At 35.3% G+C, this 11,811-nt stretch overlaps 1 protein-coding gene and 1 pseudogene across 1 annotated transcript; one reads left to right on the forward strand and one right to left on the reverse strand.

The window, feature by feature from the left end:
* Positions 1,313-2,787, reverse strand: LOC107613575 (DNA damage-repair/toleration protein DRT100). The gene has a single exon (XM_016315648.2). It carries the CDS (start codon positions 2,702-2,704, stop codon positions 1,604-1,606), a length of 1,101 nt encoding a protein of 366 aa, XP_016171134.1. The 5' UTR covers positions 2,705-2,787; the 3' UTR covers positions 1,313-1,603.
* LOC107611344 lies at positions 4,276-5,439 on the forward strand (annotated as a pseudogene).

Below are 11,811 nucleotides of genomic sequence, written 5' to 3' on the forward strand. Positions count from 1 at the left end.
AGACATAAATTTTTATTTATAAATTATATTCTTGTTAGTTATCTAGTATATTCAAGTTGGCTAATAAATTTTTGGAAAGTTAAACTTAAATTTTATAAATAGCAACTATTTTTGTTAATTACATTTTCATCAATAAAAATGACAATTTCATTATAATTTATTCAACTCGCGCTACTATACATAGTCACATTCACATAGAGGATGTACTGATGTACATAGTTAAGGTTGTGCTTCATTTTCTTCTATAAATAAGTTTTACCTTTTGAAAATAAAAATGAAATTAAAGCTACATGTCACTCTCAATTTTGAGAGATATATACTACTCTGATCTTAATATAAATCACGTTGTATTGATAATAATATATATATTAAATTGGAAACGATGACATTATAAAAAAAATAGAGTTAACATATCTACCCTACAAAATAAATAAAATTAAATACTCGATTATAAATAAATTGAATTAAAAACCAAACTCAATTTTTAATAGTCGATTTTTACTAGTCGAATCTGAATTTGGGTTAGTTGGGCTAAACTTAGCTCATTTAGTCACTTATCATAACCATAAAATCCTCTCCTGAAGTAGTTGACCTCAACATGCTGTCCACTTTCTGGATATTAGTGCTTAATTTTAAACTCATCAAGTCATCAAAATGTCACCTTCATAATTAATTTCTCTCAGAAACTCTTCAAATCCTATTATACGGAAAGCAGTAAAGTTATTTTAAGGTGATATTATGCTAATTTATTGTGCTGATTCCTTTATAATTTCTCGCATTACCTCCATTGTATGATAATCTGTTCTGCTAATAATCCCGCTACAGGTTATCGCATTATCTCCATTGTATAGTAATTTATTATGCTGCCAAGGATAATTGACACAAGTGGTAAAGAATAAATTAATAAAATCCTAAAAGAATATGAGCGAGATTTTTATTATGGATATAAGACTATTTTGAAACGTTGTAGTTTATGATTACTATTTTAGGTATTCAAAAAGTTAAGCTAAACTGCTAACCTTGTTTATTGAAAAAATGATGCAATTCATTGTGCTAATTTGAAGAAATTAAAGAATTACTGCTTTCGAGTATACAACTGAACATACTCGCACCCAAAATATTAATGATTTTCTTTTAGTAATCGTCCGAATACTGACCACAACCATCATGCATATTAGTTAAATCTTGTTAACAATAAATAAATTATACACTTAGTTTAATAGCACTTTTAACGTATATAACACCAATAGAATCATTATCCAAATCTTTCGCATGTAATGAAGCTCACATGCACCACAGGAATATTCAAAAATCAAAACTAGCTTGACCCATGTCATGTTGCTTCCTTCAAAGCCATATAAGTTATTCACGTGCATGGTCCCCCAACCCATCTCTATCTGGAATCCATTCCACCTTTACTATTAAAATATTCGTGATTATATTATATTTTTTTATATTTATATTACATTACTTAAGCCCAAAAATACAAAAGAAACAAACTATAACATCAATAATCACACTTTGGCTTAATTATAATCGTTGTTTAATAAGAATCATCAAAAGAAAACGAGACACTTATTACGGGTCACGTCCATCATCATTACTAACAAGTCTTCAACGGGTTTCCGCACAAACAATCGTTGTTACTAAACGACGACGCTTCAAGGTGATCAAACGGTGAACCCATCGGAATAGTTCCGCACAAGTGGTTATGGCTAAGATCCAAATGCCCAATGTACTTGGCCGAAGATAACGAAGCAGGTACCCGACCCTTCAAGTTATTATAAGACAAATCCAAAACCATGAAATACGATTTTGAACCGAAAACGTCGGGTATGGTACCCTCGAACCCGTTTCGGCTCAAGTTCAAAATACCCATACCCGGGTTGCTTAACAAACTCGAAGGTATTTGACCAGAGAGAGAGTTGCTGTCCAAATTCAAAATTGAAAGAACCGGCATTTGTCCTAAACCGGATGGAATTGAACCGGATAGTCGGTTTCCGGACAAGTCCAAGTCAGCGAGGCGGTAAATTGATGCAATCGAACTGGGAATTGGACCAGTGAGTTGGTTTCGGCTCATTAACGCCCGGCTCATCATGGCGAGTTTTCCAATGTCATTGGGAATTTGGCCGGTGAGCTGGTTGTTGCTAAGGTCGAGATGCTTGAGAGAAGCGAGGTTGACGATTGACGCCGGAATCTTGCCGGAGATTGTGTTGTCGGCGAGGTTGAGGACTGTTAGACGCTGCAATTTTCCGATATCGGCGGGAATCTCGCCGGAGATTCTGTTTCCGATGAGGTCGAGAATGCGGAGGTTGGAGAGGGAGGTGATGCAGGGAGGGATCTCGCCGGAGATGGCCTTCCAGTCAGCAACGACGAGGGTGGTGAGGTGGTCCAGCTTGCAGATCTCCGGCGAGATTTTTCCGGTCATGTAGCCGGAGCGACCGGCCTTCTCGAAGATCGGGTCCTCAGACTCGCCGCGGAGGTTGATGTCCGAGACGCGGCCGGCGGCGGCGTCGCAGCTCACGCCGTACCAGTTCAGGCAGCAGTTATCGCCGGACCATGTTTTGAAGATGCCGAGATAGGGCTCGCTCAGGCCTGCCTTGAATGCTAGAAGCGACGCCTTGTCCGACGGTGAGCATCCGTTGACGGTTATGATTGCGGGGGCGAGAATGACGGTTGCTATCAAGAGAAGTGGATAAGCCATTGTTTGAGGGGAACTCTCTCTAGTAAATGACAATGTAGAGTGCGGGAGAGAGAATATTTTGTTGTTGGTATGGGTAATGTTTATATATGTGTTGAGTGACGACAATGCCCCTTGCATGACGGTGTTATTACATATAGTTGGTTATAGACTTATGGTAGCTGAGTGAGTTATTTATTATTCACTTCACTGTTTCTAGCTTTCTGCACACAGCACATGCTATTGCCGGTTCATTATCTTGTTACTCCTGCACTCCTACTAGAATGGGCTTGTGGCTTTGAACCTCATTCATGCTAGAATTTAAAGTTTAAACATTCCAATTAAATGCAAATTGTGCCAACTCAATTGATTTTCATTTCCGAATTTTTTTAATTCTACAAAACCAGCATAATTAATTATTTTTAACCAATAATTAATTAATAATATTTAAAAATATTAGTTAAAAATATGATATTAGATTATTAGACTAAAAATATTAGATTATTCACTAAAAATATTGGCTAATATAAATTAAAGTATTATCTCTTAAACTTATTTTATGTGTATTATATTATTATTTGTTTTAAGTAATTTTATACGAGATAATAATTAAATTAGTCTTTCAGTTTTTACCTGACAAAATTGATTTTCTATTTTTAAATTGATTAAACTATCTAGTTTTTAAATTAGTTTATTTGTCATTTACTTATTTATTAGTCATTAAGTTAAAAAAAACTGATGTAAAATGTTAACTGTCACATAACATGCCATCCAATTAGACAATTTGTTCATTTCAAGCAATTTGTTCATTTCTTAAATTCATAAAATAAGAATCAATTTTTTATTCTTTTGTTAAAACATAAATTGACTATATGTGATTATTCTATGCTAATTCATAATTTTAGTTAAAAAAATTTTCTTGATATTACAAATCTCAAATAACTATATTCCAATTTTAGTGTTACTCTTCTATTAATATTTATATAATCTCCAAAATCACTTATAATCAGGCCCTTAAATTTTAAACTTATATAAAATAGATAAAATATCTCACAAGTGAATTTTATAATTTTGACAAATTTTTTATTTTTTCAATTTTTTTTAATAGTAAATAAGTAAATAATAATTTTTTATCAAGAAAAATTCTAACACTGATATGTTTACTTATAAAAGGCGAAAATTAAAGTTATACAAATAAAAAATAAACTTTGCAGACAAAATTATCTAAATTCTAAAAAATTAAATAAAATTCTCAAATTATCCTCTAATATAATCTAACTCTAACTTCTAATTTTAATCTACACCATTCCCCCAATTTCAAACCTTACCATCACTCTCATCCCAACTACCACCGTCAGTGTCGCCATCACCACTACCACCACTGCCATCACCATCTTTACTGCTCTCGGACACCACCCTAATACACATTCGATTCCACCACCATTATCCATTATCATCATCATCATCGAAGATGTAGAGCACACATCGTAGAACTCACCAAATCCAGTGGCATTACCATTGGCTTGAACACTCATATTTCATAAAAGGCAATAGCTTTTCAAAGACTTAGATAAACTGAAACTGGAGGAACACATATGCTTATGTACAATAACAACACAATCTGTTATACTCACAACGAGGTAAATACTAAATTAGTATCCAAAAGATTCTAACACTGATAAAATGGTACTTGATCTTTGTTATTGGCAAAATGATCCCCGAAAAATTTTAAAATTTGACAAAAATAACTAACTGCCAATTGAGTTACCTGGAGTTAAGGTTTAGGGGTGACGTGTCAGTTAATAATTATCATATACAAAATTTACCCACTTTTAATTTTTATAATTTTAAAAAAACTCCAATTTCAATTTTTTTTAAAAAACCCTAATCCTCTTTTTTTTTCCTAAAACTCTAATCTCTTTTTCTAAATCATCATCATTTTCTAAAACCCTAATCTCCTTTTTTCTTCTTCTTTTTCCTCTCAACGATGCCATTTTTGAGAATCAGGTAGTGATTAACGAGACTCTAGTTATAGTTGTGGTTGTGGTGGTGGTAGTGTGGTGATAGCGGCAGAGGGGTGGGATCTGCTGCAGAGGCATCACATGGAAGACCCTGTGTTCTTGAGACAATGGTTCAGTTTACGATTGGGAAGGCGTGTGCAGAGGGAAATTGGATAGCAGAGATTCGTGATCCAAGAAAAGGTGTTCGCGTTTGGCTTGAAACCTTCAACACCACCTAAGAAGCCGCCAAGGCCTATGACAGAGAAGCTCGTAAGATTCGCAGAAAGAAAGCTAAAGTGAACTTCCCCAACGAGGATGACGAACACTCAATTCAACAATCTCGCAACATTATTCCAAACCTTCCTCCTCCTCCCATTTGAAGATCGAGTAATCATCCTCCTCTGTATCAATATAGTGATGCCAACAACAACAACAACAACAACAACAACAACAACAACAACAACAACAACAACAACAATATGAACAACCAGGCAAGGACTCTGAACCTCAACTTAGAGTTTGGTTACGATCTGAATCATGGAGGAGCTATTGGTATTGGTGGTGCCATCAACGCAAAACCATTTGTGAGTTGTGTTGATGATAATTCTGAGTATGAGTCTGGTTTTAGTTTGGCATCGGAGGTGGTAGGTGGGTCAAGTGGTGATCAACAGCATCAAGAGGAGAAGAAGAGCTACGAGGTGGAGAAGCTTTTGGAGGAGCTAAGGCATATGAGAAAAAAATGAGAAATAAAAAAAGGGGTTGAGTCTTGAGAAGAAGGGATTGAGTATCAGAGAATCATCTTTGGTTAGAAGAGTAAGAAGTAGGAGGAAGGTAGAGGCAACAAAGAATGAAAATGAAGAGAATTTAATTGGGAAAGAAAATTGGTGGATGATGATGAGGAAGGGGAAGAGATGAGAGTTTCAGAAGAAAGGATATTAGGATTTTTTAGGGTTTTTAAAAAATTGAAATTGGGGGTGTTTTTAAAATTATAAAAATTAAAAGTGAGTAAATTTTGTAATTATTATAATTGTTAACTGACACGTCACCTTTAAATCTTAACCCCAGATAACTCAATTAATGGTTGGTCGTTTTTGTCAAATTTTAAAATCTTTCAGGGATCATTTTGTCAATAACAAAGATCAAGTACCATTTTGTCAGCGTCAAAATCTTTTGGATACCGATTTGATATTTACCTCTACTCACAACACTAAAGTTCAAAGAACCCATGTACAGTAACAATGTAACATACCCAAAATATACAACAAGGGTGCAAACAAAAGCAACCCTCTCCTTCTGAAAATTGCCCATATGAAAGGAAAGGTCAATTTTTTCATGGAATTAGTGTCCTCGATTGATGAACCTTTGTCGCATCTATTGCCGTTGCTCTAGCCATGGCTGAGTGCTAGGACGACGACGGCAAGCTGTTGGAACATGCTCCTCCACCCAAGCGACTGTACCCATCAACGATAGAAGCAAGAGGCAACTCAAAAAATAGGTGATAGCGGAGGAGAGGCAACAAATTATTGGTGAATAGGTGAAATTGGAGAAATGCAGGAGTTAGCTAGGAGTGATGGAGAAGCAAAAGCAGTAGAGCTGGTGATAGCCATGGTGGTGATAGTGATGGCGACAGTGATGGTGGTAGTTGAGGATGAGAGTTGTGATAGGGTTTGTAATTGGAGGAGTGATGGTGTGAAGTAAAATTAGAAGTTAGAGTTAGGATATATTAGATGGTAATTTGGAAATTTTATTTAATTTTTAGGGTTCGAATAATTTTGTCGGTAAAAGTTCATCCTTTATATGTGGGTATAATTTTAATTTTCATCTTTCATAGATAGAAATATTAGTGTCTGAATCTTTCATGGTTAGAAATAATTATTTACTCAATAATAAATTATATGTTATTAATGTTATAAAACTTATTCGAACTGACTGGTTGAATTAGTCAAATAAAAAATTGTTAGCAAAACCAGTACTTAATTGAAAAATCAGTACAGGCTAATTTTTAAAAATTTTCATCAAATTTCATCCAAAACTACACGTTGGTCTTAACAGGTAGAAGAAAAAAAAGTAGGGAGGGGAAGATTAGAAAACCAAAGGTAGAAGAAGAAACGACTCTATCTCTATAACTGTTTGTTCTCCTATTGAATCTAGTGTTATGGTCAGCTTTCATTGAATTTTTTATTGGTGGTTCAACTAGAGATTTGTCCCAAGAATAGCCAGTTTCAATTGATATTGTTGTTGTTGTCTTTGTTTGAAAGAGGTGGTTTTATGAGGGTGATGTGAAGAAGCATGTGGTATAAGTTGGAAGGAGTTTCTAAGAGAAAAAGAAAAAGAAACACCACAAAACAATGCATTATTGTCATTGAAATGGACACTCCCATATGCACTTTTAAGTTTTAAACAAGGTTATGAGAGTTGAACCAATCATTGAACCGTTCTAGTCACTAGTTTATTGGTTTAACCAATTTAACCAAAAAAATTATTTTAAAATAAAATAATAAATAAATTATAAATAAACATCCTAAAATATAATTATAGTCTAATATAAATCTTAAAATATCTTTTAAATTTAAAACACTACATGAAATGTTACCTTCCAAATTAATAATCAACATAGTCTCAAATCTTAAAGAATGTCAGTACAATTAACCACTCAAAAAAAAATAAAAAATAATTAACAATTATCATGGCACAGCCAAATAACTTAAGGAGCAATTACACAAACACATATCTAGCTTTAGATTAATATAACTTCTTAATAAGTTGGAAACTATGAAAGAATGACCATAAGAAGCACAAGACATGAATCATCATCATACAAATATTTTCACTCTTCTTGTTCTAGGATGATAGTGCAGTTTGAGACCTCTCAAGGTTAATCCGAACATCTTTCTCTTGAACAAGAGATTCTGTTGCCATTTTGAGTTTACAAAGAGAATAAAAAGTATAAGTTTGAGATTGAAAAATGTCCCTTGTAATTTGCATAAAAGAATTCACTCTTGAATAATTAACCGAAACAAGCATTGATGCCAACATATAACATACCAGTCAAGGAGCTTAAAACAACAAGATCTTAACCAACCTTATAATTGACTTTGTCTTTCTTTTTTGACTTTTCATTTAGCACAGAATTCAACATCCTTTCCAGTGAACTCTATAACACCATAATCTGACCCAGCATTGCTAGGTGGATCACCCAGGGCCATGTTGTTGATCATTTCCACCATTTACAATTGCAAAGCTGGCCTTGCTCTTCCATTAATCGGAGTCCCCATTGTAAAACCCGCAAAATTAGTAAATAATTAATGAATCAATTAATTATAATTTAAAAAATTATAAAATAGAATTTTATAGTTTAATGAGATAGAACTAACTAAAATAAGAATTTTGACACTAATTTTAAAGAATTTGGCCCAAGATTGAATCAAACGGGCCAAACCGATTGAACTAATCCCATATTGGGCCCAAGGCCCAACCCAACACCTATTTAAGTGAAGAGCTTCATCTCTTCTTCCCCAAACAAAAGGGGAATCACGTTGAAGCAAAGGGGAAAGGGAGAGAGAGCTCCAAACTCTTGTCCAACTTCAATCTTCCATATCTTTAGATCTGGAGCTCCGATTGACAAGTCGTTAGTGGCCACGCGTTCGTCTCAGAATTCTCTACAAAGCCCACTAACTAATTTGGTAAAGAATTTACTTTTTCTTACCCAAATATTCCCTTCTCAATTTCGAATTTGGAGGGTGTTGGAATTGAGGATTTATATGATTTTGGTGTTTTAGGTTTGAATTGGCTCGCGAAAATTAGCGGAATTTTGTTCATTTGAGACACGGGCAAGGCAAGAACCTCAAATCTCTTGTTGAATAGTGAATTAGAAAGTTTGAATGTTGATATAGTGTTATGTTGTGGAATTAGATTGAATAATATTTAATTAGAGTATATTAATGATGTTGGGAGCTTGATTGTTGGACCTTGGTGGCTGAAAATTCTGTTCAGAAAGGCTTTGGGGCTGTGGACTCTTGAGGAATGTTGACCTTGAGGTGTCTTTGGGTTTTACGAGGAATCGGCTAAGGTAGGGTTTAAGTTTTATTTAAGTACCGTGTTGTGTGATGTGAATTCCTAGGTTAGATGCCCTTAGGGATAGGCTTGAATAGTGTATTTGAATGTGTTGATGTGTGTAGTGAATGTATGGATGAGATAGATATTAGTATGGAGGGAATTGATATGGTATTTATGAATTGATGTTGGTATAGATGATATTGAGATTGGATAATGATTGTACATTATGAGTAATATGTATATATATTGAATTGATAAATGTTGGGCCGGAGGCTGTGAAATGGGGGCGGAGGCTAAAAAAGGTAAGAAATGTAAGTGATGTTTGTATCGTGTGATGATGTGTGATATGGAATGAAATTTTGATAATGATGAACCATGAAGATGATAGTTGGGTATATGATTGTGAATTCAGTATGAACTTTGAAGTTGAGTTGATTTAATTGTGAGTTGGAAATGTTAGGCATATTGGAGTAGTGTATTAGGTATTATGAAATGAATTAGGCATTGAAATGTGAATTGGTATGATTAGATATTGTCAAAAAGCTTAGAGTTTTGGTATTGAGATATGAGATTGGTGAAAATAGAGGTTTGATAAACTTTGTGAAAATCTGATTTTTGACCGAACTTTGGCGAGCCATTACTCGGGTTCCAGATCCCAAATCCTTTCAAAATTGTTTCATATGAAAATTGGATCCGTGAAGTTTATACCGTTTGAAGAACGGATGGAAAATATTTTAAAACAAGAAAGTTATGCACGTCGGAAGATCGGTGTGGAAAACTGAAATTCTGCAGCACTTAGCATTTTTACCCATTCTGTAGAACTCGTGTACGCGACCACCTGCACGCGACGCGACCCACCCTTTCGGGTTTGGCATCTCGCGTATGCGATCAGGGTGCATGCGTACACGAGTAAGGAAAAATGCACCCACGCATACGCGTGACTTCCTGTTTTCAGCAAAGTGAATTTTATGTTTTAAAACCTAATTTCGAACCTCTAAACCTATATTTTTACTCTTTTATCCCCTAAACCTTAGTTGTATGCTTAGTGATGAGGTAAAGTTAGGGAAGGTGAGGTAGCATGGAAGTGAAGAAAGGTTTGGGTGATAAATTGTGGTTAAGAAAGTGCAGAATTGATGATGATGTATGATTAATGACAGAGTTTGAGAATGGTAAGATTTGATTCGTGATGTGACTGTATTGAGAGGTAAATATTGAAATTGACAATGATCGAGTATGGCCGGAATGGCCGAGGTGGCAAGGTCTGGATGAGATTCTGCTTGCGTGTTAACTTGAAAATCTTATCGGATGGCAAGTTGAGAATGGAGGATTCCCTCTCTTGTCGTGATGTGGATGTGGGGAAGGTAGAAAGGAATGCTCCTTCATATTTTTTTCCCTTTAGGGGTAAATGTTGAGACTGGCAATGACTGGTATGGCCGGAATGGTCGAGATGGCAAGATTTGGGGTGTGAACCCGCTTGCGTGTTAACTTGAAAATGTGTTCGGATGACAAGTTGAGGACGGAAGTTCCCTCTCTTGTCGTGATGGGATGTGGGAAAGTTGGAAAGGCACTCTCCTTCGTATTGTTTCCCCTACATTCTTCTCTGGTTGCAAGGTGGAAAGGCACACTCCTTCGATGTGGAAAGGCACTCTCTTTCGTGATACCTCCAGGAGAAGGTGGAAAGGCACTCTCCTTTGTTAAAGTTCCTCTTGGGGATGCACAACCTAGAGACCATATCCGAGTTAGCTACCGGGTGTATCGGGTTCTGGCGATTTAACTGACACGTGAGCTCACGGCCAGTAGGATAGATATACATCATATGCATACATTTGAATTATTTGGGTTTGCTTAATTTCTTTGATTTGCCTAATTGTACATGTTTCATGATTATTTACTAATTGTCTTACTTGCCTTACTTGTGCATTACTTGTCTGTATTGTTTGTGTTTGTATAAAACTTGAATTACTTGAGGGATGGTTCGGGTCTTGGATTGTTCTGTTGGAAGGTAGTGAAAGTATGAAGGATATTGGGTTAGAATTAGAATCTCTTATGATAGTTGCCAAGTTATGGATTATTGAGAACTTAGGATAGAGATGACGAGGTAAGAAGTTAAGATGCTTAGTGAATTGATGTTATAGTGTATTGTATTTATTTGGCACTTTTACCGTACTGGAAATCCATGGGTCGGGGGTTTTCATTCCGTATATATTCTCTATTTTTCAAATGTAGCTCCTGGTGCTTAGCATTGAGCTGGATTCGTCTGGAAGGTGGTGAAGTTTATTTGATTTTGTTTTGTACTTTTACAATCTCTCCTGCTTATTTTGAAAAACCTTCAATATGATGTACGTAAATGTTTACTTTGCAACTTGCCTATAGAGGCGATAATGGATCTTTGAGAGAGATAGAAAATACTGTTGTCAAACTAGTTTTAAATTCTGTACCCACACACATATTGTCCTTATCTTATTCTTCGCTTTCCAAAATGTGTTTTACCTTTTGTCTGTTATCTATATACGAGAGTATTTTTCGTTCATGATTTTATTTCATTCCTTTTCAGGCTTCTCGTTTACTAATTCTTTCATTTAAACACACACACACACATATATACTTACTATTATTCCACCTTGAGTCGTACCACCGTAATATCGTTGACTTATGACTCGAGCATAAGGATTTGTATATTAGAATGTTACATTATGGTATCAGAGTAGTTCGTCCTCATGAGCCTGAGGGATGGACTGCTTATGCTTCAATGCATACTCTGAGTCTGTGCCTGTGCTAGTTAGGGTATCTAGTTGATACGTCTAGCATGAAGTTCATGAGTGTACCTTTGGAAATTTAAAGTACTTAACTTGAGATATTGAGGCGGATCACCTTAATATTGCTGTGTAGTTGGCCCAGCTTGTGGGCTCTTTTAGAACTTTTTTATTTATTTGCTGACGCTTCTTAGCAACTTTTTATGAGGAACAAAAAGTAACTTGTTATCTCTTCGTGGTAGGTTTTGGTGGCCTTCCAGGCCTTATAACTTTATAGAGTAAAAGTAGTTGTTTGACTTGACATCTTTTTTGTTTTTCTATT

The sequence above is a fragment of the Arachis ipaensis genome, chromosome B08 (assembly GCF_000816755.2).
Source record: "Arachis ipaensis cultivar K30076 chromosome B08, Araip1.1, whole genome shotgun sequence".
Lineage (NCBI taxonomy): Eukaryota > Viridiplantae > Streptophyta > Magnoliopsida > Fabales > Fabaceae > Arachis > Arachis ipaensis.

Excerpts from the sequence above, each read along its gene's own strand:
- LOC107613575 (XM_016315648.2), bottom strand. The coding sequence starts at position 2,704 with ATGGCTTATCCACTTCTCTTGATAGCAACCGTCATTCTCGCCCCCGCA.